Source organism: Xenopus tropicalis, chromosome 5 (assembly GCF_000004195.4).
Source record: "Xenopus tropicalis strain Nigerian chromosome 5, UCB_Xtro_10.0, whole genome shotgun sequence".
Classification (NCBI taxonomy): domain Eukaryota; kingdom Metazoa; phylum Chordata; class Amphibia; order Anura; family Pipidae; genus Xenopus; species Xenopus tropicalis.
In genome coordinates this window covers 14831-42726 of record NC_030681.2, presented here as the reverse complement: position 1 = coordinate 42726, position 27896 = coordinate 14831, and the positions used below count along the sequence as shown (strand labels likewise).

The 27896-nt window shown below is 55.6% G+C and overlaps 1 protein-coding gene across 1 annotated transcript; it reads right to left on the bottom strand.

The window, feature by feature from the left end:
* Window positions 1–26: 26 nt before the first annotated feature.
* slc2a1 (solute carrier family 2 (facilitated glucose transporter), member 1) lies at window positions 27–21045 on the bottom strand. The gene is given in 10 exon segments (NM_001078990.1): window positions 27–2457; window positions 3370–3573; window positions 3666–3767; window positions 3900–4004; window positions 4335–4522; window positions 4602–4764; window positions 4849–5089; window positions 5292–5452; window positions 12894–12986; window positions 20951–21045. Coding segments are annotated over 10 exon segments (1479 nt in total). The 5' UTR covers window positions 20969–21045; the 3' UTR covers window positions 27–2253.
* Window positions 21046–27896: the final 6851 nt, after the last annotated feature.

The window sequence follows — 27896 nt, the reverse complement described above, 5'->3', positions numbered from 1 at the left end:
TACAGCAAAGAGAAGACACAAAATTCTTCATCAATTTTTAATTCGAGACAAAATCTCACAATAAATAAAAAAACAAACTCTCTAGAACAACAGTAACGAGTGTGAGGATAATGAGCGGCGATTACCCGGTACAAACACACACCGACACGGGGGCTTCATAGCAAAATCCACATTTCCCACAATCCCTTGAGTTAAAGGGGAAATAGTCCTCGTCTCTTGTCCAACAGGAGGATCACTGTGTATTTTATACTTATTAGTGAGAGCTGCAATACCACGAGCCTCAGCCATTCCTCATAGGCAGAACAGCGCCACCTAGTGTTAAGGATAGGTGTAGCTTTAGTCTATGAACAATGGCCGTGTCAGCAACATGGCAGCTCCCACGTATCCATAGAAACACAATACTCATATAGGGAACGTTCTGTGCGGCCAATGATCAGTCTCTGGGTGGAGCCTCAATATAAATTATTATTCCCCCCATTATATGCTGGATAAAGGGCAACTACACCGGGGCCCCAGGAATAATGAACAGTAACGTTGGGGCCCCGGGCGCCACAAATACAGCCAATAGGGCGGGAATAATAATAACAGCGCAGATTTCATTTCTCATCATTGATAAAAACTGACCTATCAGCTTTGACCTATTGTGCAAAAAAACAAACCATGTGACTAAAATAAATATTTACAGTACGTTATCGTCATTGCTCCGGTATCATCAGAACCGCCATCCGACAAAAATATATATATACTTATACCTATAAATATATATAAATAGCTCTGGGGCTGTACAAGGGGGGGCCGGGGGGGCCCCATGTAGTGTATGATCCATAACCCAATTGCTACACTGGCTCCATAGAAGGGGGTGCAGGGGGGCTCACACTGACTGCCAGTCTAAGTGCCAGCTCCTGGGTCTAGCATTTACTGCCACATTGTCCCCTACCATGGAAACGACCTATAGAGACTGGGCCTGGGGGGGGCAGTTATTATTATAGGTCACTTGCTCAGTAAGTGAAGCCCCACCCACAGTTTAACTGCAGTTTGTCATTTCCCCCCTAGGGGGGCCCCTAGGATTCTAACACCCTGCTTCTGATTTATAAACCCCCCCAGGGTCTCTCTGCACCCCCCCTAACAAAACAGCAGCTGCAAATATCAAAAACATGCGGAATGTCAAGTTCTACAGCAAAACGCCCCCCCCCCCCCCAACCTTGTACAAGAGCCCCCCCGTAACCTAGTAACCACCCTGTCTCCTCTATGGGAACATCCCTGGGTGAGTGCGAGCGAGATGGGATTCGGGGGGGGGGGGTCTCTGGCAGGAAGTGGGGATCAAGCCCCCCCGGCACCCTGTCTATTGGAAATGATGCAGTACCCAGGGTCACCACTAGGGACCACGTCCCCTCGTTCTACTGTTTTAGGGGTCTCATTGGGGTCACATAATGCCCACAAGTGGGGGTATCAGCTGCCACAGTGCCCACCGCCTGAGTAAAGTGCCGGTGCTGGGAAACGTCTGGAGTTGTCCATCTGGGGGCCCCCTAACAGGTTTTCATTGCCCCCCCAGTCTGTTTCTAGAACATCATCAGTTGAACCGAATCTGTCCCTCGATAACAGCTCCGTTCTAGAGCCCCCTCGGTTCTAGCTGCCCCAGGACCGATCCCCACATCTTGCCAGAGGAGATACCCCCCCCAATCCCATGTGACCCAGTGTCAGGGACCGCTAATTAGGGTCCCCCCCCCCCGGGGCCCACACACACAATACAGTATATATATCGGGTCCAAACGAGCCTTTTGGTGCCATTACACTTTCTCAAAAAATATTAAAGGAAAACTAAACCATAAAAAAATACTACGTTATGTAAACAGAGTCCAAGGTGATCGGGGGGGTCGCCCCCCCCCCCACTGCCCAGAATCCCGGGATAAAATCTTCCTTACGTGAAAAGCTCACACTAATTAAAAAAATAATCCATTAAAATAACGAAGCCATCTAGCATTATATATAGAGCTCTATGGTTCCGCCTTCTCTTTCCTTCATGTCGGCCACACGTGGAAATGAAATTAGTGAGTTAATGTTTGTGGCTGGTCGGGCCGTGTGGCCGGAGGGGCAAATACATCCAAATAAACTCCCTGCCCCCTCTCGCTAACTCCCAGACTCCTCCGGGAAACGGCGGCCGACCAACCGCGGGCCTGGGGGCAAGTAACGACTGAAGGGGGGGACGAGGGGGGTAACAACAGGAGGTAGGTGCCGGGGGGGGGGGTAGAAATGTTACACTTGGGAGTCGTCGGCGTTGTGCCCCAAACTGTTCAGCTCCTCCGCCTGTTTGACCATCTGGCCCTCGCCCTGGCGGAACTCGGAGGCGATCTCGTCGAAGGTGCGCCCCTTGGTCTCCGGCACCTTGAAGTAGGTGAAGACGAAGAAGATGAGGAGGAGGACGGTGAAGATGATGAAGACGTAGGCGCCGCACAGTTGCTGTAGAAGTAAAAGAGAGAAAATGTTGAGGATTTTGCCCCACACACTGGGATACTGGGGGCAACTGCCCCACTACTGGCTGAGGGGCCACGTTCCCAACAATGGGAAGTCTTTCCATAGACTCAGTGCCCCCCAATAATGGGAGCTATAGGGGAAATTCCAGCCTTGTTCCGCCCAACAGCCTTGGGGAGTCATGGGTGGATCTAGTGGCTACCATGGGTGGATCTAGTGGCTACCATGGGTGGATCTAGTGGCCACCAGGGGTGGATCTAGTGGCCTCCAGGGGTGGATCTAGTGGCCTCCAGGGGTGGATCTAGTGGCCTCCAGGGGTGGATCTAGTGGCCTCCAGGGGTGGATCTAGTGGCCTCCAGGGGTGGATCTAGTGGCCTCCAGGGGTGGATCTAGTGGCCTCCAGGGGTGGATCTAGTGGCCTCCAGGGGTGGATCTAGTGGCCTCCAGGGGTGGATCTAGTGGCCTCCATGGGTGGATCTAGTGGCCTCCATGGGTGGATCTAGTGGCCTCCATGGGTGGATCTAATGGCTTCCATGGGTGGATCTAGTGGCTTCCATGGATGGATCTAGTGGCTTCCATGGGTGGATCTGGTGGCTTCAATGGGTGGATCTAGTGGCCTCCATGGGTGGATCTAGTGGCCTCCATGGGTGGATCTAGTGGCCTCCATGGGTGGATCTAGTGGCTTCCATGGGTGGATCTAGTGGCTTCCATGGGTGGATCTAGTGGCTTCCATGGAAGGACTTTCTGACCCCAGACTGGTCCCTTTGGGCCCAATCATGGGAATGATGTATATTTCCTCCTTTATTACCAGGATCCCTTCCCTGCTGGTTTGATTGGCAGACCCACAACTCCCACACAACCCCACTGTCCCCCACACAGACCAATTCACCGGCCACTTACCTCTACATATTGGAAGCCCATTCCCACTATAAAGTTGGAAGTCCAGTTGGAAAGGCCGGCGACTGCGATGGCCGCGGGTCTGGGGCCCTGGCTGAAGAGTTCTGCTACAATGAACCATGGGATGGGCCCCGGGCCAATTTCAAAGAAGGCCACGAAGCCAAAGATGGCCACAATGCTGAGATAGGACATGCCACCGACGCTGTCCTGTAGGGGGAGACAATGAGTGTTATCAGCTATCCAGGCATATCAACTGCCCTCCTCTGCCCACCCATTCCATATATGCCCCTCGGGCTTACCAGCAGGGCCAACGCGATGGTCATCAGGATGGCACAAACCGCCATTCCGCCCAGTCCAATGAGGTGAAGGGTTCGCCGGCCGGCCCGTTCCACTACAAACAGCTGTGGGGATAAAAAGACTTGTATAAAGAAGCTGCGATCTATATGTTGCCCCCACACCCCTCTGAATATGCCCCTGTATGTGGCATTGAGCTGCCCAACCCCCTTACAAGGACTCGATTCCCATCAACTCACCGACACGACGGTGAAGGCCGTATTCACAATCCCCGCGCCAATGGTGGCGTACACCGGCTGCTCCACTTGGGCCTTTTGGAAGATCATGGTGGAGTAGTAAAAGACCTGCAAGAAGACAAAGCCGGTTGGTTGGTTGGTTGGGTCCAACAGAGCTCATCCGAGCAAAGAGCATTGTGCCCTTTTGGTTCTAGAACTTTCATGTACTAGAGCCGGAACCATTTATAGTTGGGCGGATCAACCAGTGAAGATGAATCAGAAGACGCCAAGACTCACTAGGGTTATTCCTAGAGTGGGGCGGTTTTATTGCCCTCTATAAGGGAACCGCCAAGGGTAATTAGCTGCAATGCTTCATGCTGACCAGCAGGGGCTGCTACACTACTGAGTTCCACAGGGGGGATAGAGAGATGCCAGTAGGACATCTGACGGTGCCCTTACCGCGTTGATCCCAGAGAGCTGCTGGGACAGTTGCAGGATGATGGCGATGAACATGGGTTGGCGATAGAGCGGGGAGCGGAACAGTTCCAAGATGGTGACTTTCTTCTCCCGCATCATCTGCCGACTCTCCTCCTTCATCTCCTGCAGGTCACTGCTCACGTCGGTGGTGCCGCGGAGCTTCTTCAGCACTGAGAGAGGGAGTGGGAGATGATGAGACCTGAAGCCTACTGAGATGCCTACACACACGGTAACGTGGGAAAGACCTACCGCTCTTGGCTTTGTCTTCCTCGTTGCGATTAATGAGCAGGAAACGAGGGCTTTCGGGGCAGAAGGGCAGCATGATGCACTGCAATATGGCCGGGATGAATATGCAGCCCAATAGGAAGGGCCACAGGGAGTCGTTGCCCATGATTGGCTTCAGCCCGAAGATCTACACAATGAACAGAAAAGCTTTAGTACCCAGGAAAAGCCCCGGCCCAACCAGATGGACATGGTCATGAGATTGTCCCCCTACCTGGGCAATAAGGATTCCAACCACCACGCCCAACTGGTGCAGGGTCCCCAGGGCTCCTCGCAGCGATGTGGGGGACACTTCTCCGACGTACATTGGCACGAAACCGGTGGTGAGGCCACAGTAGAGTCCAACCACAAACCGGCCAATGATCAGCATCTCGAAGGAGACTGCAAGCTTGGAGAATCCCATCAAAATGGCGGCTAGGAAGGCCAGGACGTTGGCCATCAGCATGGAGTTGCGCCTGGGGTTCAGAGGAGAAAGGCACACGTCAGGCCATTAATTCCTCAGCCCTTATTGGCCATTGGGCACGGACCTGGCACTACCATGATGTGACCCCCCGCCCCCCACTAAATATCCTGGAAGGTGTAGTCCAGTAGTGGAGCAAGGTCCAACATTTCCGTGGGAGGTTTATTTCCCCTTTAGCTGGAGGGCCGCCCCCTTACCTGCCGAATCGGTTGACAAACAGCCCCACGGAGAAGGAGCCGACCATCCCGCCCACAGAGAAGATGGCCACGGACAGGGACCACAGGGAGGTGAGGGTGGACTCTGGGATGGGCTCGTTGTACCGCTCCAGCCACGTGGCATTGTAGAAGCCCTCGATCACCTGCGGGAACATCAAGGGTTAACGGTCACCTGGAATTTAGGTTTAACCATTTCATCCCATAACGCGGGCAATTGGCGTCGGACATGAACAATCAGGAGGGGAGTTAGCGCTCGGCTGAACTCTAACGCCCCATAGAGCAGTAATGGCGTCCCACTTCTATATTCACTCATACGAGTAACCCTTTCCTGTCAGCATTCATGGGGTTAATAAGAAACGGCTGCGTGGGGGGGGGGGGTTGATGAATCTGCCCCTGGGAGTCACGTACAGAAAGCAGTGCATTCTGGGGGAAAAGGGGCACCGAGAGCAGTGTAACACACGACTACAACTCCCAGAAGCCTCAGCAGCACAGGTAACACACAGATACAACTCCCAGAAGCCTCAGCAGCACAGGTAACACACAGATACAACTCCCAGAAGCCTCAGCAGCACAGGTAACACACAGATACAACTCCCAGAAGCCTCAGCAGCACAGGTAACACACAGATACAACTCCCAGAAGCCTCAGCAGCACAGGTAACACACAGATACAACTCCCAGAAGCCTCAGCAGCACAGGCAACACACAGATACAACTCCCAGAAGCCTTAGCAGCGCAGGTAACACACAGATACAACTCCCAGAAGCCTTAGCAGCGGCCAGCAGGGGGCAGGGGCAGGAGCAGCTGGGCAGGGCCGGGGGGGGGGGGGGGGGGTTGGTTAGTGACGTTAATCAGCTGTTATGGAGCTGCCGGGGCAGTAACTTGATCCTCCCTGGGCTCGGGGTGAACGAGTCCAAGTTGCTGAAATTCCAGTCCCCACGGGCCGAGCCATGTGATTGGCTGCTGCGTGTAACATGATGCAAGCGCTCAGGGTAAAGCGCACGGTCCTGCCTGCAACATCTTATTTGCCCTATGGGAAACTTCCAGCCACTCAGTGGGCCCCAGCCTCTTAAAGGAACAGTAACACCAAAAAAATGAAAGAGCTTTAAAGTAATAAAATTATAATGCACTGTTGCCCTGCACTGGTACAGCTGGGGTGTTTGCTACAGAAACCCTACTATAGTTTATATAAATACCCCGCTGTGTAGCCCCGGGGGCAGCCGTTCCTGCACTGGTACAGCTGGGGTGTTTGCTACAGAAACCCTACTATAGTTTATATAAATACCCCGCTGTGTAGCCCCGGGGGCAGCCATTCCTGCACTGGTACAGCTGGGGTGTTTGCTACAGAAACCCTACTATAGTTTATATAAATACCCCGCTGTGTAGCCCCGGGGGCAGCCATTCCTGCACCGGTACAGCTGGGGTGTTTGCTACAGAAACCCTACTATAGTTATATAAATACCCCGCTGTGTAGCCCCGGGGGCAGCCATTCCTGCACTGGTACAGCTGGTGTGTTTGCTACAGAAACCCTACTATAGTTTATATAAATACCCCGCTGTGTAGCCCCGGGGGCAGCCGTTCCTGCACTGGTACAGCTGGGGTGTTTGCTACAGAAACCCTACTATAGTTTATATAAATACCCCGCTGTGTAGCCCCGGGGGCAGCCATTCAAGCTGGAAAAAAGGAGAAAAGGCACAGGCACATAGCAGATAACAGATAAAACACCATTGTATTCTACAGAACTTATCTGTTATCTGCTATGTAACCTGTGCCTTTTCTCCTTTTTTCCAGCTTGAACGGCTGCCCCCGGGGCTACACAGCGGGGTATTTATATAAACTATAGTAGGGTTTCTGTAGCAAACACCCCAGCTGTACCAGTGCAGGAATGGCTGCCCCCGGGGCTACACAGCGGGGTATTTATATAAACTATAGTAGGGTTTCTGTAGCAAACACCCCAGCTGTACCAGTGCAGGAATGGCTGCCCCCGGGGCTACACAGCGGGGTATTTATATAAACTATAGTAGGGTTTCTGTAGCAAACACCCCAGCTGTACCAGTGCAGGAACGGCTGCCCCCGGGGCTATACAGCGGGGGTATTATTTAAACTATAGTAGGGTTTCTGTAGCAAACACCCCAGCTGTACCAGTGCAGGAATGGCTGCCCCCGGGGCTACACAGCGGGGTATTATATAAAACTATAGTAGGGTTTCTGTAGCAAACACCCAGCTGTACCAGTGCAGGAATGGCTGCCCCCGGGGCTACACAGCGGGGTATTTATTTAAACTATAGTAGGGTTTCTGTAGCAAACACCCCAGCTGTACCGGTGCAGGAATGGCTGCCCCCGGGGCTACACAGCGGGGTATTTATATAAACTATAGTAGGGTTTCTGTAGCAAACACCCCAGCTGTACCAGTGCAGGAATGGCTGCCCCCGGGGCTACACAGCGGGGTATTTATATAAACTATAGTAGGGTTTCTGTAGCAAACACACCAGCTGTACCGTGCAGGAATGGCTGCCCCCGGGGCTACACAGCGGGGTATTTATATAAACTATAGTAGGGTTCTGTAGCAAACACCCCAGCTGTACCAGTGCAGGAATGGCTGCCCCCGGGGCTACACAGCGGGGTATTATATAACTATAGTAGGGTTTCTGTAGCAAACACCCCAGCTGTACCAGTGCAGGAATGGCTGCCCCCGGGGCTACACAGCGGGGTATTATATAAACTATAGTAGGGTTTCTGTAGCAAACACCCCAGCTGTACCAGTGCAGGAATGGCTGCCCCCGGGGCTACACAGTGGGGTATTTATATAAACTATAGTAGGGTTTCTGTAGCAAACACCCCAGCTGTACCAGTGCAGGAATGGCTGCCCCCGGGGCTACCACAGCGGGGTATTTATATAAACTATAGTAGGGTTTCTGTAGCAAACACCCCAGCTGTACCGGTGCAGGAATGGCTGCCCCCGGGGCTACACAGCGGGGTATTTATATAAACTATAGTAGGGTTTCTGTAGCAAACACCCCAGCTGTACCGGTGCAGGAATGGCTGCCCCCGGGGCTACACAGCGGGGTATTTATATAAACTATAGTAGGGGTTTCTGTAGCAAACACCCCAGCTGTTACCAGTGCAGGAACGGCTGCCCCCGGGGCTACACAGCGGGGTATTTATATAAACTATAGTAGGGTTTCTGTAGCAAACACCCCAGCTGTACCAGTGCAGGAACGGCTGCCCCCGGGGCTACACAGCGGGGGTATTTATATAAACTATAGTAGGGTTTCTGTAGCAAACACCCCAGCTGTACCAGTGCAGGAACGGCTGCCCCGGGCTACACAGCGGGGTATTTATATAAACTATAGTAGGGTTTCTGTAGCAAACACCCCAGCTGTACCAGTGCAGGAATGGCTGCCCCCGGGGCTACACAGCGGGGTATTTATATAAACTATAGTAGGGTTTCTGTAGCAAACACCCCAGCTGTACCAGTGCAGGAACGGCTGCCCCCGGGGCTACACAGCGGGGTATTTATATAAACTATAGTAGGGTTTCTGTAGCAAACACCCCAGCTGTACCAGTGCAGGAATGGCTGCCCCCGGGGCTACACAGCGGGGTAATTTATATAAACTATAGTAGGGTTTCTGTAGCAAACACCCCAGCTGTACCAGTGCAGGAATGGCTGCCCCCGGGGCTACACAGCGGGGTATTTATATAAACTATAGTAGGGTTTCTGTAGCAAACACCCCAGCTGTACCAGTGCAGGAATGGCTGCCCCGGGGCTACACAGCGGGGTATTTATATAAACTATAGTAGGGTTTCCTGTAGCAAACACCCCAGCTGTACCAGTGCAGGAATGGCTGCCCCCGGGGCTACACAGCAGGGTATTTATATAAACTATAGTAGGGTTTCTGTAGCAAACACCCCAGCTGTACCAGTGCAGGAATGGCTGCCCCCGGGGCTACACCAGCGGGGTATTTATATAAACTATAGTAGGGTTTCTGTAGCAAACACCCCAGCTGTACCGGTGCAGGAATGGCTGCCCCCGGGGCTACACAGCGGGGTATTTATATAAACTATAGTAGGGTTCTGTAGCAAACACCCCAGCTGTACCGGTGCGGGAATGGCTGCCCCCCGGGGCTACACAGCAGGGTATTTATATAAACTATAGTAGGGTTTCTGTAGCAAACACCCCAGCTGTACCAGTGCAGGAATGGCTGCCCCCGGGGGCTACACAGCGGGGTATTTATATAAACTATAGTAGGGTTTCTGTAGCAAACACCCCAGCTGTACCAGTGCAGGAATGGCTGCCCCCGGGGCTACACAGCGGGGTATTTATATAAACTATAGTAGGGTTTCTGTAGCAAACACCCCAGCTGTACCAGTGCAGGAATGGCTGCCCCCGGGGCTACACAGCGGGGTATTTATATAAACTATAGTAGGGTTTCTGTAGCAAAACACCCCAGCTGTACCAGTGCAGGAATGGCTGCCCCCCGGGGCTACACAGCGGGGTATTTATATAAACTATAGTAGGGTTTCTGTAGCAAACACCCCAGCTGTACCAGTGCAGGAATGGCTGCCCCCGGGGCTACACAGCGGGGTATTTATATAAACTATAGTAGGGTTTCTGTAGCAACACCCCAGCTGTACCAGTGCAGGAATGGCTGCCCCCGGGGGGCTACACAGCAGGGTATTTATATAAACTATAGTAGGGTTTCTGTAGCAAACACCCCAGCTGTACCAGTGCAGGAATGGCTGCCCCCGGGGCTACACAGCGGGGTATTTATATAAACTATAGTAGGGTTTCTGTAGCAAACACCCCAGCTGTACCGGTGCAGGAATGGCTGCCCCCGGGCTACACAGCGGGGTATTTATATAAACTATAGTAGGGTTTCTGTAGCAATCACCCCAGCTGTACCAGTGCAGGAATGGCTGCCCCCGGGGCTACACAGCGGGGTATTTATATAAACTATAGTAGGGTTTCTGTAGCAAACACCCCAGCTGTACCGGTGCGGGAATGGCTGCCCCCGGGGCTACACAGCAGGGTATTTATATAAACTATAGTAGGGTTTCTGTAGCAAACACCCCAGCTGTACCAGTGCAGGAATGGCTGCCCCCGGGGCTACACAGCGGGGTATTTATATAAACTATAGTAGGGTTTCTGTAGCAAACACCCCAGCTGTACCAGTGCAGGAATGGCTGCCCCCGGGGCTACACAGCGGGGGTATTTATATAAACTATAGTAGGGTTTCTGTAGCAAACACCCCAGCTGTACCAGTGCAGGAATGGCTGCCCCCGGGGCTACACAGCGGGGTATTTATATAAACTATAGTAGGGTTTCTGTAGCAAACACCCCAGCTGTACCAGTGCAGGAACGGCTGCCCCCGGGGCTACACAGCGGGGTATTTATATAAACTATAGTAGACTTTCTGAAGTAAACACACAACCTTTACCAGTGCAGGCAGCAGTACATTATATTTTAGTTACTTTTATACACTTTCATTTTTTGGTGTTACTGTTCCTTTAAAGGGGCCGCACTGCTGAGGGCAAATAGTCATTAGGAAGGGGGCATTCCCTTTAGCCCCCCCCCCCCCGCTGTGCCGCCATTACTCCCACGAGCACCACTATGGCAGCTCCTACTCCTACAATAACAATAAGGCTCTATATTCTGAGCATTACAGGAATGGTTGTTATGAACAGTGTCCCTGGCAACCATAAATCAGAATGACTATAAGGCTACATTGTATCATCATCTCTCAGCTCACTGCCTGGTTGCTAGCATCAGTCACCCTAGCAACCAGAGCACAGTTAATAAGACCAACGCAAGGTGAACTTCCCCTTTAAACCCCAGGTAACTGTGGGCAACGAACCGGTTCCAGGTGAGTCCGTGTGACTCACAGACGCCAGGGTCACATGACCGGCCAGGCCACCTGATATGCAATAAATAACGCAATACTGTGAGCTCACAGGGAGGGGCAAGTCAGTACCGGTCTGATCCACCATCAGCGGGTCAGAACCGAGGGAACCCAAGTCCTGTGGGCTTCACTGCAATTACATGAGATCAGAGGAGCTGGAGATGCACAGCAGTGCCCACAAGCACAACCCACAGCCTTTCTATACAATAGGGAGCCTGGCCCTTTAACTGCTCTTATATAAGTCTCAGCAGCCGCGTCAGGATTGGTGGAGCGAGTAGGGACAGGAGCGCAGGGCATGTAGGGGCCCGCTGGGATGTTCCACTCATCTCCGGGGGGGGGGGAATGTGACGTATTAAAGGCAAAGCTCACTCCACCCTAAAGAGTTTATTTGCCTAATAATATAACTTGTCCTTCCCTGCAGCCCTCCAGCATTGATTCAGGAGTCAGAACCAGCAATACACACTAGGGATAGTAGGGATGGGCCCCAGCATCCACTCACTGCCCTGCCTGTGCCAATGAGAAATCATCTGGCCTCTGCTACACTGACTCAGGAGTCAGAACCAGCAATACACACTAGTGATAGTAGGGATGGGCCCCAGCATCCAAGCCATCTGGCCTCTGCTACACTGACTCAGGAGTCAGAACCAGCAATACACACTAGGGATAGTAGGGATGGGCCCCAGCATCCACTCACTGCCCTGCCTGTGCCAATGAGAAATCATCTGGCCTCTGCTACACTGACTCAGGAGTCAGAACCAGCAATACACACTAGTGATAGTAGGGATGGGCTCCAGCATCCAAGCCATCTGGCCTCTGCTACACTGACTCAGGAGTCAGAACCAGCAATACACACTAGGGATAGTAGGGATGGGCCCCAGCATCCAAGCCATCTGGCCTCTGCTACACTGACTCAGGAGTCAGAACCAGCAATACACACTAGTGATAGTAGGGATGGGCTCCAGCATCCAAGCCATCTGGCCTCTGCTACACTGACTCAGGAGTCGGAACCAGCAATACACACTAGGGATAGTAGGGATGGGCTCCAGCATCCAAGCCATCTGGCCTCTGCTACACTGACTCAGGAGTCAGAACCAGCAATACACACTAGTGATAGTAGGGATGGGCTCCAGCATCCAAGCCATCTGGCCTCTGCTACACTGACTCAGGAGTCGGAACCAGCAATACACACTAGGGATAGTAGGGATGGGCCCCAGCAGGGTGTCCATGTTGTGCCGCTGCCGGATCCGCCTCTCAACCCCTCACTAATCAGAGCAGCAGGACTGTGCCAGGAAGGGGTTAATAAGCCAACTGTCACCGTGACTCAGCAGATCCCTCCGAGCGGGCACAGGCGGCACTTACACAGCCAGATGGCATTGAGAGTGGGAGCCAAGGTTACCGGGCACTGGGATATGGGGGGGTGGGGGGCCCGGAATTCCAGGGGTATATAGAACCCCCCCGTGCTCCTGGGAGCCAACTGCCCTTCTATTACCCCCTCTGGGGCAGATAGGAACCTTACTCTGGATCTGCTATTCCCGGCCCAGCGCCGAGAGAGCCTGATGGGGCCCACGGTACTCGATTGGCCAGTTCTGACCCAGAGCCACAGAATCCAACTGTCGGCCACAGACAGGGATATTACGGAAGTGAGGGGGGGGCTGCCCCCCAAGTTTTGCCCCTATAGGTTCTTACCTCTTGCGGCGCATTGATCACCCCGGTGTTGTAGCCAAACTGTAAGGAACCAATCACAGCCGTGCAAACAGCCAGCATCAACCTCGCCGTCATCTGCAAAACAAACGGGGGGCCGGTGAGAATGGTTATGGGGGGCACACGTAGTGACAGATACGTCATTTATCCTGTGCTGGGGGGTGGGCAAGTAACCTACAGTCAGTAGGCCCCCCCAAATTAGACACAGACACTCCCCAACACTCAACCTGAAACCTCACCCCCTTATGTAATTCCAGAGCCCCCCTTATATCATTCCAGAGCCCCCCTTATATCATTCCAGAGCCCCCTTATATCATTCCAGAGCCCCCCTTATATCATTCCAGAGCCCCCCTTATATCATTCCAGAGCCCCCCTTATATCATTCCAGAGCCCCCCTTATATCATTCCAGAGCCCCCTTATATCATTCCAGAGCCCCCCTTATATCATTCCAGAGCCCCCCTTATATCATTCCAGAGCCCCAATGCACACAAGGTGCCTCTGTTCTCCACTCACCTATAAAGGCTCCATTCTATTCCCACACACAGGGGCTCAGCCCAGTCCCATCATGTGTTCCCTGAGCAGCCGGTACCCTCTGCCCATACCCTGCGGCCCCTGCCCATACCCTGTACCCCCTGCCCATACCCTGTACCCCCTGCCCATACCCTGTACCCTCTGCCCATACCCTGTACCCTCTGCCCATACCCTGTACCCTCTGCCCAAACCCTGTACCCTCTGCCCAAACCCTGTACCCTCTGCCCATACCCTGCGGCCCCTGCCCATACCCTGCGGCCCCTGCCCATACCCTGTACCCTCTGCCCATACCCTGTACCCTCTGCCCATACCCTCTGTCCATACCCTGTACCCTCTGTCCATACCCTGTACCCTCTGCCCATACCCTGCGGCCCCTGCCCATACCCTGCGGCCCCTGCCCATACCCTGCGGCCCCTGCCCATAGCCTGTACCCCCTGCCCATACCCTGTACCCCCTGCCCATACCCTGCGGCTCCTGCCCATACCCTGCGGCTCCTGCCCATACCCTCTGTCCATACCCTGTACCCTCTGCCCATACCCTGCGGCCCCTGCCCATACCCTGCGGCCCCTGCCCATACCCTGCGGCCCCTGCCCATACCCTGTACCCCCTGCCCATACCCTGCAGCTCCTGCCCATAGCCTGTACCCCCTGCCCATACCCTGTACCCCCTGCCCATACCCTGTACCCCCTGCCCATACCCTGTGGCCCCTGCCCATACCCTGTGGCCCCTGCCCATACCCTGTACCCCCTGCCCATACCCTGTGGCCCCTGCCCATACCCTGCGGCCCCTGCCCATACCCTGCGGCCCCTGCCCATACCCTGTACCCCCTGCCCATACCCTGCAGCTCCTGCCCATAGCCTGTACCCCCTGCCCATACCCTGTACCCCCTGCCCATACCCTGTACCCCCTGCCCATACCCTGTGGCCCCTGCCCATACCCTGCGGCCCCTGCCCATACCCTGCGGCCCCTGCCCATACCCTGTGGCCCCTGCCCATACCCTGCGGCCCCTGCCCATACCCTGTACCCCCTGCCCATACCCTGTACCCTCTGCCCCATACCCTGCGGCCCCTGCCCATAGCCTGTACCCCCTGCCATTAGCCTGTACCCCCTGCCCATACCCTGTACCCCCTGCCCATACCCTGTACCCCCTGCCCATACCCTGTACCCCCTGCCCATACCCTGTGGCCCCTGCCCATACCCTGCGGCCCCTGCCCATACCCTGCGGCCCCTGCCCATACCCTGCGGCCCCTGCCCATACCCTGTACCCCCTGCCCATACCCTGTACCCTCTGCCCATACCCTGCGGCCCCTGCCCATAGCCTGTACCCCCTGCCCATAGCCTGTACCCCCCTGCCCATACCCTGTACCCCCTGCCCATACCCTGTACCCCCTGCCCATACCCTGCGGCCCCTGCCCATACCCTGTACCCTCTGCCCATACCCTGTACCCCCTGCCCATACCCTGTACCCCCTGCCCATACCCTGCGGCCCCTGCCCATACCCTGCGGCCCCTGCCCATACCCTGCGGCCCCTGCCCATACCCTGTACCCCCTGCCCATACCCTGTACCCCCTGCCCATACCCCTGGTGCTGCTATGGCACAAGCTCTAACAGGGTCAGAGCCCCCCCCATCCCCACATGCACAAACTGCTCCCAAACTGCCTCAGTGGGCGGGGCCGAGGGCTAAATATACACAAACTGCCTCAGTGGGCGGGGCCGAGGGCTAAATATAAACAAACGGCCTTTCCCGGGAATTAAATGGGACAAAACCAGAAGAACCGGCCGAACCGTAACCCAGAAACAGCCCCAACGTCAGCACAAAGGTTTCTGTAGCCCCCCCCCCCCACCCCATTACTGCCCCGGGAATGAGTCCCCCCCCACTCCCTACACACAGGGCCTGTGAGTCTGACCCATAGAGCTTGCATTATAACGTGCTAGTGCTAGCTATTAGGGGCTACACTCACACTCAGGGCTACACTCACACACTCACACTCAGGGCTACACTCACACACTCAGGGCTACACTCACACACTCACACCTACACTCACACACTCAGGGCTACACTCACACTCAGGGCTACACTCACACACTCAGGGCTACACTCACACTCAGGGCTACACTATAATAAAACACACACATATGACACAATACAAATTCTGGGCACCGATTGTGCAAATCGTGAGCTGTCGGTGCGTCACTGTCCCTCGGCTCCTCCCACCCCCACATCCTTCTCACCCCCCCTTAGACAAGAAGGCTCGTCCGTCTCGGCCAATAGGATCCCAGCTACTGACACACCCATAACCCCCCCCCCGGCTCACCTTTCCCCTACATGTGACGCAATTGGCTCCCCTCCCCCCCCCCGTGTCTGATGGGCAGGAAGCAGCCGCCTGGCACCCACCCCGCCCCGGGCACAGAGCCAGCAGCCTGGGAGAGTAGTGCGTACCTGGAGCAGCCTTCCAGCTGGGGAGGGGGGGCCGCACCGTACCAAACTGGCACCCAAGGGGTTACAGGGCGGAAGTGCCGTTTGCAGATAAAGTTGCCCCCAACCCCAATAATGTGGGCGGGGCCAGTGACATTTGCCCTTATCTCCCAGTCACAGCCCCACTGTCTCTGCGCTTCCCAGAAGGACAAACAGCAAAGGGTAAATAACCCTCTGTGCCAGTTACCCTGGCTCTAATGCCCCCCTGGGGTATCGCTAAAGCCCCCCAACTCTGGCACATACACTCACTGCATTGCAGTTACCCTGGCTCTAATGCCCCCCTGGGGTATCGCTAAAGCCCCCCAACTCTGGCACATACACTCACTGCATTGCAGTTACCCTGGCTCTAATGCCCCCCTGGGGTATCGCTAAAGCCCCCCCAACTCTGGCACATACACTCACTGCATTGCAGTTACCCTGGCTCTAATGCCCCCCTGGGGTATCGCTAAAGCCCCCCAACTCTGGCACATACACTCACTGCATTGCAGTTACCCTGGCTCTAATGCCCCCCTGGGGTATCGCTAAAGCCCCCCAACTCTGGCACATACAACTCACTGCATTGCAGTTACCCTGGCTCTAATGCCCCCCTGGGTATCGCTAAAGCCCCCCAACTCTGGGCACATACACTTCACTACATTGCAGTTACCCTGGCTCTAATGCCCCCCTGGGGTATCGCTAAAGCCCCCCAACTCTGGCACATACACTCACTGCATTGCAGTTACCCTGGCTCTAATGCCCCCCTGGGGTATCGCTAAAGCCCCCCAACTCTGGGAAGGAAACCCAAAATGAACATGTTGCCATTAAAGGGAAAGTCCCACTGTACAATTCCAATGTTCAATAAAATAAACAAGTGAATTCCCCCCCCCTGCTGAGCCCCCCGGGGGGGGGGGATACTGGGGGGGGATACTTGTGCAAGGGGCCTGTCTCTTTAACCCATGAAATGCTGGGTAAATATCTCATTTCCTACTTCCCAAGGCCGAAATGGGAACGGAATCCGCTCCGGGGGGGGGGCAGGGCTGCACACCCCCCCGAGGATGTGGAATTTCCGTTCCCATTTCGGCCTTGGGGAATTAGGAATGAGATTTTTACCACCTCATGTCCACTGGAAGAGACAGATCAGCGCCCCTTGCCCAACGTATCCCCCCCCCACTGTGGTAGGATGCAGCTGGGGCCCCACGCTCCCCTTCTGTTTACCGGAGAGCCTGAGCAGCGTTCGTAAGTGGGTGCCGAAGCCCAGACCTCCGTCCTCCTATTTTATTGAACATTGCGAATAGTTACAGTTGGGACTTTCCCTTTAATTGGCACATGTTCATTGGCGCTCTTCCTTCCCAGAGATAATGGTGGGAGCATTTTCAGGGCATCTCTCCCCCACCCCCCCGCGCCATGATGTGGACGCGCAATAGACGTGAGGTAGGGACGAAGCGTCTGAAACGAAATGGCCGAGACACACTCTGCGTGCCACCCAGTGTCATCTTGCCACGCAGTTTGGAGGGAGAGGGCTATTGCCAGCATGAGATCGCGGGCCACCCGAAGGAGCGAGCGCATTTGAGGGAGCCAAGATGGTCACAAAATGCGCTGCAAATGTAGTAGACTGAGCTAAGTTAGACCAGAGTTAGTGCCAGGTGGAGACTTATAAGGGCGATTGAGCCGTCCCACCAGCGGGCTAGTATCCTCCACTAGAGAAGTAACCCGCAGTAGTCTGCCAGACCGAAATTGATACCGTGCTATCGCTGACAAGTCCAGTTGGGGGCTTTAGCGATCCCCAGCATAGGACCAGGGTAACTTGCAATCCGCAGGCCATCCGACCATGCAGGCGCAATTACTACGATTCACTACAGTAGGGCTGTCCTACCCTGCGCCCCATCTCCCCACACCCCTTCAGCATCACTACATATTGCCCCCTGCCCACCCCCACGACCTTCAGCATACTACATATTCCCCCACGTCGCCAGGCGGCATCCCTAGGACAGCCTTCCACCATCACTACATAGGGTTAACTGCCAACCCCAGTGATGTTAGTGGCCAGAGTTGGGCCCTTTTAGCGCGCATACCCCCCACCAACCATCAGGCAGGTGCACTATAGACGACCAGGTATAATGCGCCTGCAATGCCACTGCTCAGCTGCGCAACTCGCTCGCCACAGCCTGTGTGCGAGCCCTTGCATGACAACTCACATACTTCCGCCAGGGGCCGCGGCTATTCCCATAACACCGAGCCAGGCTGTGGTATGCAACACTAGCGAGTAATTTGCCAGTGCGTGTATCGTGCCACCTGCCTCTGAGCCGGGGCTTCCCACGCGGAATACCTTCACATCACTCACATACTGCCAGGGGGGCCAATCCTGCACGCAAACCTGGCAAGACGCGCGACGTTACACTTCAGCATCATCTACGCACTCTTTGCTGTTGTCTTCCTGTCGCCAAACCGAGCGACACCTTCAGACCCCAGCTTACAGGGGTACTGTTGTCTCGCGGAGATTAACCGGCAAATGTCCAACCCCAGCGAGCGTCACGCATCACTAAGCACATACATTGACCTCCCTGTGGTGTCCGGCACCCCCCTTTATCTACACAATTCGAGGCATGGCGAGCGAACATATGCCGCGCGCTGCCGCGAGCCGCCCAGCGACCTGCGAGCATCACAAGTATGCGGCACTTCGCCCTGCCACACCCCCTACTAGGCGCTTCAGCATCACTTTGAGTCATGAGTTGCCCCTGCCCACCCCCACACCTTCAGCATCACTACATATTGCCCCCTGCCCCACCCCCACACCTTCAGCATCACTACATATTGCCCCCTGCCCCACCCCACACCTTCAGCATCACTACATATTGCCCCCTGTCCCACCCCCACACCTTAAGCATCACTAGATATTGCCCCCTGCCCCACCCCCACAACGTCAGCATCACTACATATTGCCCCATGCCCCACCCCAGACCTTCAGCATCACTAGATAATTGCCCCTGCCCCACCCCAACCTTCAGCATCACTAGATATTACCCAGGCCCCACCCCAGACCGTCAGCATCACTAGATTTGCCCCTGCCCCACCCCCAACCTTCAGCATCACTAGATATTACCCAGGCCCCACCCCCAGACCTTCAGCATCACTAGATATTACCCAGGCCCCACCCCAGACCTTCAGCATCACTAGATATTACCCCAGGCCCCCACCCCAGACCTTCAGCATCACTAGATATTACCCCAGGCCCACCCCCAGACCTTCAGCATCACTAGATATTACCCCAGGCCCCACCCCCAAACCGTCAGCATCACTAGATATTACCCCAGGCCCCACCCCCAGACCTTCAGCATCACTAGATATTACCCCAGGCCCCACCCCCAGACCGTCAGCATCACTAGATATTGTCTCACATCTGGAAATGACAGACTTGTGAAACACGACCCTTGTGCAAGGCCACACCCCTTTATGACGACACACCTGTGCCCATAACGCTCTGATCCAAACGGGGGTCTGTTGTGCCGGGCACAGTGCCGGGGTGGGCGCTGCTGGGGCCTAATGCCAGCCCTGTAGTAATCACTGTGGCCACCAGAGGGCGAACTGTACAGGGACCACTATTCTCTCTATAGCCCCATATCCGCCAACACGTAGTGCCCAGGTTACGGGCATATATACAGCCTCTCTCTCTCACATCTATAGAAATGACGCCTGTGGGGGGGCCCAGATAGGCATGGGGGTGCCCTATACATACGTGCAATTCAGAGACTATTCTGCTCCAGTTGAATGGGCAGTGGTTAGTGGGGGGGGTCAGTGTGAGAGACTAAGGGACCTACACAATAAACTGGGGGTTACTCTGGTGGGGTTCATGGGATAAGGTTAGTCGGTGAGTCTGGCGGTGAGACTGGGGGTAAGTGGGTGAGACTGAGGGTCTGGGGGTGAGACTGGTGGGTCTGCGGGTGAGACTGGTGGGTCTGGGGGTGAGACTGGTGGGTCTGGGGGTGAGACTGGTGGGTCTGGGGTGAGACTGAGGGTCTGGGGGTGAGACTGAGGGTCTGGGGGTGAGACTGGGGGTAAGTGAGACCTGGGTAAGTGGGTGAGACTGAGGGTCTGGGGTGAGACTGGGGGTAAGTGGGTGAGACTGGGGGTCTGGGGTGAGACTGGGGGTAAGTAGGTGAGACTGGGGGTAAGTGAGACTGGGGGTAAGTGGGTAAGACTGAGGGTCTGGGGGTGAGACTGGGGGTAAGTAGGTGAGACTGAGGGTAAGTGGGTGAGACTGAAGGTCTGGGGGTGAGACTGAGGGCTGGGGGTGAGACTGAGGGTAAGTGGGTGAGACTGAGGGTCTGGGGGTGAGACTGGGGGTAAGTGGGTGAGACTGAGGGTCTGGGGGTGAGACTGGGGGTAAGTGGGTGAGACTGAGGGTCTGGGGGTGAGACTGGGGGTAAGTAGGTGAGACTGAGGGTCTGGGGGTGAGACTGGGGGTAAGTGGGTGAGACTGGGGGTAAGTGGGTGAGACTGGGGGTTAAGTGGGTGAGACTGAGGGTCTGGGGTGGAGACTGGGGTAAGTAGGTGAGACTGAGGGTCTGGGGGTGAGAATCTGGGGGTAAGTGGGTGAGACTGGGGGTAAGTGGGTGAGACTGGGGGTAAGTAGGTGAGACTGGGGGTAAGTAGGTGAGCCACTGGAAGTAAGTGGGTGAGACTGGGGGTAAGTGGGGAGACTGGGGTAAGTAGGTCGGTGATCGGGGGTAAGGTGGGTGAGACTGGGGGTAAGTGGGTGAGACTGGGGGTAAGTGGGTGAGACTGGGGGTAAGTAGGTGAGATTGGGGGTAAGTGGTTGAGACTGGGGGTAAGTGGGTGAGACTGGGGGGTTTTAAGTGGGTGAGACTGGGTTAAAAGTGGGTGAGACTGGGGTAAGTGGGTGAGACTGGGGGTAAGTGGGTGGAGACTGGGGGTAAGTGGGTGAGATTCAGGGGGCAGACTGAGGCTTTGGGGCAAGTTAACCCTATGGCTCCCTAGTGAGTGGGTGAAAGTGATGGAGCCGGCTAGTGAGTGGGTGGGACCCCCGGCGACCCTTACCTTGCCCTCCGACTCCATGGCGGGGCCCAGTACAAACACAAGGGAAATCCGGGGTTCGCTCCGGTTCGGAAGAATAAAGTCCCGTTGGATCAGACTCACATACACAAATGCTGCGTCCGGAGCCGGAGTGAAGATTTTACTGGGAGGTGTGCCTGCCTACTGAGCTCCTGATTGGCTGAGGGCCGGCAGGGCGTGGTTAAGTACAGAAGCACACCCCTTACCCGCCCCCCTGCGTAATATGCGCTACAAAGAGTGGCGCACAATACCGTATGTGATGTAGGTAGTGGTAAAGGCCAGGCTGATGGGGAGGGGGGACGGTACAGGTTACGGGTGCTGTATTTCTGTAAGTATGCTGTGGTGGATCCCAAATACCCCTGCTTACTGTAGGGCCTGCCCCATCATACGGTGGGTGTACATATAGTGTGGTATAGTACCGCCCCTAACTATATTCACTGCCCCATATACTGGTGTTATGTTCGATGATATACCCCCCACCCTTACTATAACCTGCCCCTATAAATACTGCGTTATGTGCTAGTAGTTAGCGGCCCGCCCTATAGTACCTGCCCCTTATATACTGTGGTATGTGTGTATATCTACACGCCCCAACTTAATATGTAGGGCCTGCCCTTATAAGATACTGGTGTATCGCTGGTGTAAGTGATAGGCCAGCCCTCGGCCTTCATACTAACACGGCCGCCTATATACTAGTGTATGTGTGTATATAACCCCCTTATAAGTACACCGGATGCCATGAGTATACAGGCTGTGTATGTGTGTAATTTGTACCACGCGCAGGGATGCGCGCCCTCTATAATGGAGCGGTACATGCGCGCTATTTATAAACGTGTATGTGGTGTATGTAGCACGGGGGCCATCCCTCTATAAGTGCTAATGGCACGGGCGCCGCAGGGTATGGGCAGATGGGGTCCACCAAGGTTATTAGGTCAGCGGGGTACGATGGAGGTGGTATGATGGTAGCAGTAGGTGCCGCAAGGGTACGGCGGCATGGGGCCACCGCGCACGGTTCAGCATATGACCGGCCTGCCGCCTAGGATATAGGTGAAGGCTGGGCCTGTCATGAGTATGGGCAGGGGCCACAGGTATGGGTCAGGGTGACAGTAGTTACTCGGCCAACGGCCGTACACTGGGTATGAGGCAAGGTGAGGTACCATGGCGCCCTTTAGGTCAAGGATAAGCCTGCTGCATGTGGTGGTTATATGGGTCAGAGCGCCCCCCCTTATGATACGGTGCCCTCATATACTGGTGCTGATGCTGTGTAGTACAGGTTTAGGCCCCCCCTTGCAGAGTCAGCCTGCCCTCTATTATACTCAGTGTAGTGTGTGCTATAGGGTACCCCCCTGTAGCCCATAGAGGGCCTCCCTCCCTATATGACTGTATTGGCCGTGACCACATGTGTTGTGATTATTATTAGCCGCGCCAGCCGCTTATCATACCTACCCCTAGTGTAAGCTGTGTGGTAGTGTTGTATAATAGCGCGCCCTTACAAGTGAGGATACCTGCCCTAATATACTCGGGATGTGTTATGGGTAGTGTATGGTACCCCCCTCATGATCACCTCCCTATCCAAGTATGTGTAATCAGGTGTGTGAATCCCCCTTATCACTACCCCTGCCCGTATACTAGCTCGTGTATGCTGCGCTCATGTACCCCCTTGATATCACCTGCCGCCAATGGTACCTGTGGTATCGTGCGTATGTACCCCCTTAAATCATCACTGCTCCTATACTCTCGGTATAGTGGTATGTACCCCTTATATAACCTGCCCCTATCATACTGTGGCTCATGTGTCGTATCTACGCCCCTTATATCCCTCCCTATATACTGTGATGGCCTGGTGTGATATACCCGTCTGCCGCGGTCGGACCCGCGCGTTTAATCAGTGCTGTCCCTGAGTGATACTGTGTCACCTGCTGGCGTCATGGCTCACGCGCGATGGCCACCTTGATGATTCACCGGGCTGCGCCACCGTATGAGGTACTACAGTGTTGTGGTGTGGTTAATTTACCGCACGCCGGTCCTAGATATAGGTCACTCGTGGGCCACGCGGTGGATCCCTGCGATGTGATGATTGGGGTCGTACAATGGTACCCCCGCGCTTATATTACCGCCCCTACTAATACTCGTGTATGTTGTATCGTACCCCCCTTAATATACCTGCCCTAAGTATAGGCTGTGTAACTGGCGTATTACCCCCTCTATACATACCTCCCTATATCACTGGTGTATGTGCGTATGTAGCCCTTCTGATACGCTGCCCTATGACCTGTGGTATGTTGACTAACTATAAACCCCACCCCCTTATTATACCTGCCCTAGTATCAGCGTGTACATGGTGTGTAATATACCACCCTTCAAGGTATACACCTGCCCCTATATACTGTGTATGTGTGTTATGTACCCGGCGCCCATACTTAGTAAACACGATAGGCCTGGGCTGACCCCTCCTGTTGTGTGGGAATGCAGCAAGGGAGCCTTTTCAATTGAGTGGAAGCGAAACTAGAGGCATCCATTTACTGTGTATGTGTGTATATACCCCCTTATATACCTGCCCCTATATACTGTGTATGTGTGTATATACCCCCCTTATATACCTGCCCCTATATACTGTGTATGTGTGTATATACCCCCCCTTATATACGCTGCCCCTATATACTGTGTATGTGTGTATATACCCCCCCTATAATACCTGCCCCTATATACTGTGTATGTGTGTATATACCCCCTTATATACCTGCGCCTATATACTGTGTATGTGTGTATATACCCCCCTTATATACCTGCCCCTATATACTGTGTATGTGTGTATGTACCCCCTTATATACCTGCCCCTATATACTGTGTATGTGCGTATGTACCCCCCTTATATACCTGCCCCTATATACTGTGTATGTGTGTATATACCCCCCCTTATATACCTGCCCCTATATACTGTGTATGTGTGTATATACCCCCCCTTATATACCTGCCCCTATATACTGTGTATGTGTGTATATACCCCCTTATATACCTGCCCCTATATACTGTGTATGTGCCTATATACCCCCCCCCCATGTATATATATCATTATACAGACACCTACCCCCAATATACCCCTCTAGCCCCCACTGCACAGAGAAGGCAGATCTGACAATAACACTGTGACGCAGGGGGCTGGGGGGGGGTATTGGGGGGGGGGTATCCCTGGCTGGAATCCGGTATCCGGGGCTATTTATGGAGCAGTCTCTGCGCACGGGGGGGGGGGGGGGGGGGCTATAAAGGGACACAGGTCACATGTGAGGAGCCTCCAAGCTGCTGACGTCTGTCCCTTCCCATGACATCACGAGTCAGTTACCCCTGACCTTGCCGGAGACAGACAGGCAGCCCATTGGCTGCTCATTGGGAGTCAGAACCAGCGGTGCAGGGAATACAAGGAGCCAGCCAATAGCAATCGCTCAATCACCATATACTGGCGGGTTATAGCAAACTCAGCTGTTGGTAAACTGCCCCTTTGCTGGGGGGCTGCGGAGGGGGGGCACAGGGGGCAGTGTGTATGTGACGGGGGGGGCACAGGGGGCAGTTAGGAGGGACATACAGCAGGAGTAGAGGGGCAGTTGGGATGGGGGGGGCAGCTGGGTGTGTATGTGACAGGGGGCAGGCAGCCCAGCGGGGGGGGGGGGGCAGGCAGCCCAGCGGGGGGGGGGGGGGGGGGGGCCAGAAGGATTTACTGGAATGTTTCTATGGAAATGAATCATCGGAGCAGAAAGAGCCGGCAGGTCCCGCACGTCCCACTGACTCTTCCCACTGGGGATTGTGGGAGTGGGGCCCCTGCCAATGTCATGTGGGGGGGGGGGGGGAAGTGATGTAAACGAACACTTGTCTGTAAAGAGCCTTCTATTAGTTACTATTAGTTACTGTACTAATGTGCAGATTGTAAGCCTTGTGGCCCAGGGGCCTTGGCTCCTAATGTGGCTTTACTTTTATACTTTGTCGCTGTTCCATTGTCCATTCTATCATCAGAGACACACGGACAGACAGACGCACAGACGCACAACCAGGTCGGGCAGATAAATCTGTGCCCAAGAGCTTACATTCTGCCACACAGTCAGGGAGACACAGGGGCCACACAGTCAGGGAGACACAGGGGCCACGCAGTCAGGGAGACACAGGGGCCACACAGTCAGGGAGACACAGGGGCCACACAGTCAGGGAGACACAGGGGCCACACAGTCAGGGAGACACAGGGGCCACACAGTCAGGGAGACACAGGGGGCCACACAGTCAGGGAGACACAGGGGCCACACAGTCAGGGAGACACAGGGGCCACACCAGTCAGGGAGACACAGGGGCCACACAGTCAGGGAGACACAGGGGCCACACAGTCAGGGAGACACAGGGGCCACGCAGTCAGGGAGACACAGGGGCCACGCAGTCAGGGAGACACAGGGGCCACGCAGTCAGGGAGACACAGGGGCCACGCAGTCAGGGAGACACAGGGGCCACGCAGTCAGGGAGACACAGGGGCCACACAGTCAGGGAGACACAGGGGCCCACACAGTCAGGGAGACACAGGGGCCACACAGTCAGGGAGACACAGGGGCCAACAGTCAGGGAGACACAGGGGCCACACAGTCAGGGAGACACAGGGGCCACAGTCAGGGAGACACAGGGGCCACGCAGTCAGGGAGACACAGGGGCCACACAGTCAGGGAGACACAGGGGCCACACAGTCAGGGAGACACAGGGGCCACACAGTCAGGGAGACACAGGGGCCACGCAGTCAGGGAGACACAGGGGCCACACAGTCAGGGAGACACAGGGGCCACAGTCAGGGAGACACAGGGGCCACACAGTCAGGGAGACACAGGGGCCACGCAGTCAGGGAGACACAGGGGCCACGCAGTCAGGGAGACACAGGGGCCACACAGTCAGGGAGACACAGGGGCCACACAGTCAGGGAGACACAGGGGCCACGCAGTCAGGGAGACACAGGGGCCACACAGTCAGGGAGACACAGGGGCCACAGTCAGGGAGACACAGGGGCCACACAGTCAGGGAGACACAGGGCCACACAGTCAGGGAGACACAGGGGCCACACAGTCAGGGAGACACAGGGGCCACGCAGTCAGGGAGACACAGAGGGCACGCAGTCAGGGAGACACAGGGGCCACGCAGTCAGGGAGACACAGGGGCCACGCAGTCAGGGAGACACAGGGGCCACGCAGTCAGGGAGACACAGGGGCCACAGTCAGGGAGACACAGGGGCCACGCAGTCAGGGAGACACAGGGGCCACACAGTCAGGGAGACACAGGGGCCACGCAGTCAGGGAGACACAGGGGCCACGCAGTCAGGGAGACACAGGGGCCACGCAGTCAGGGAGACACAGGGGCCACGCAGTCAGGGAGACACAGGGGCCACGCAGTCAGGGAGACACAGGGGCCACGCAGTCAGGGAGACACAGGGGCCACGCAGTCAGGGAGACACAGGGCCACGCAGTCAGGGAGACACAGGGGCCACGCAGTCAGGGAGACACAGGGGCCACGCAGTCAGGGAGACACAGGGGCCACGCAGTCAGGGAGACACAGGGCCACACAGTCAGGGAGACACAGGGCCACAGTCAGGGAGACACAGGGGCCACAGTCAGGGAGACACAGGGGCCACACAGTCAGGGAGACACAGGGGCCACGCAGTCAGGGAGACACAGGGGCCACACAGTCAGGGAGACACAGGGGCCACACAGTCAGGGAGACACAGGGGCCACAGTCAGGGAGACACAGGGGCCACACAGTCAGGGAGACACAGGGGCCACGCAGTCAGGGAGACACAGGGGCCACACAGTCAGGGAGACACAGGGGCCACGCAGTCAGGGAGACACAGGGGCCACACAGTCAGGGAGACACAGGGGCCACGCAGTCAGGGAGACACAAGGGGCCCGCAGTCAGGGAGACACAGGGGCCACGCAGTCAGGGAGACACAGGGGCCACGCAGTCAGGGAGACACAGGGGCCACACAGTCAGGGAGACACAGGGGCCACGCAGTCAGGGAGACACAGGGGCCACGCAGTCAGGGAGACACAGGGGCCACGCAGTCAGGGAGACACAGGGGCCACACAGTCAGGGAGACACAGGGGCCACACAGTCAGGGAGACACAGGGGCCACAGTCAGGGAGACACAGGGGCCACACAGTCAGGGAGACACAGGGGCCACAGTCAGGGAGACACAGGGGCCACACAGTCAGGGAGACCAGGGGCCACACAGTCAGGGAGACACAGGGGCCACACAGTCAGGGAGACCACGGGCCACACAGTCAGGGAGACACAGGGGCCACAGTCAGGGAGACACAGGGGCCACAGTCAGGGAGACACAGGGGCCACACAGTCAGGGAGACACAGGGGCCACTGATTCTTTACTAAAGGAGTAATAACCTGGGCAAAGAGTGGAGATGACCCCAAACACGACCCCCCCCCCCCAGACTGGCACTTACAGGCCCATAGGGACATTGCCTGTAGCGATACCACAATGGCGGGGCAATACTAACAGTTACCCTCTCTTGCCAATCCCTCCCGCCCCGGCAGGTCCAACGCCTCAGCACATTCCTTTCATCCTCATCATCATCATCACATGACAAACCATCTGGGACAGGTGCAAATTGAGGGGTACAGCCCCATTGCAGGGAGTTGCTAGCCGGCCCCTACCGAATCTGACAGGTTGGTTCTGGCCTCTCCTCCGCGCCACCAGAGCCGCTAAGCATGATGGGAGTTGTAGTTCACTGATGTTCGTATGTCACGTCCGTTGAGGCCGGGAATTGCTGCTCTGTGTTGGAAAGATACGGGGCCCTCCTACAAGGGGCCACAAGTACTGACCCCCCATGCCCGGTACCAGTTATATGAACAAGGGGGAATGCTGGGAATTAGCGGAGAGAGCTGTGTAGTGGCTGCACACAGG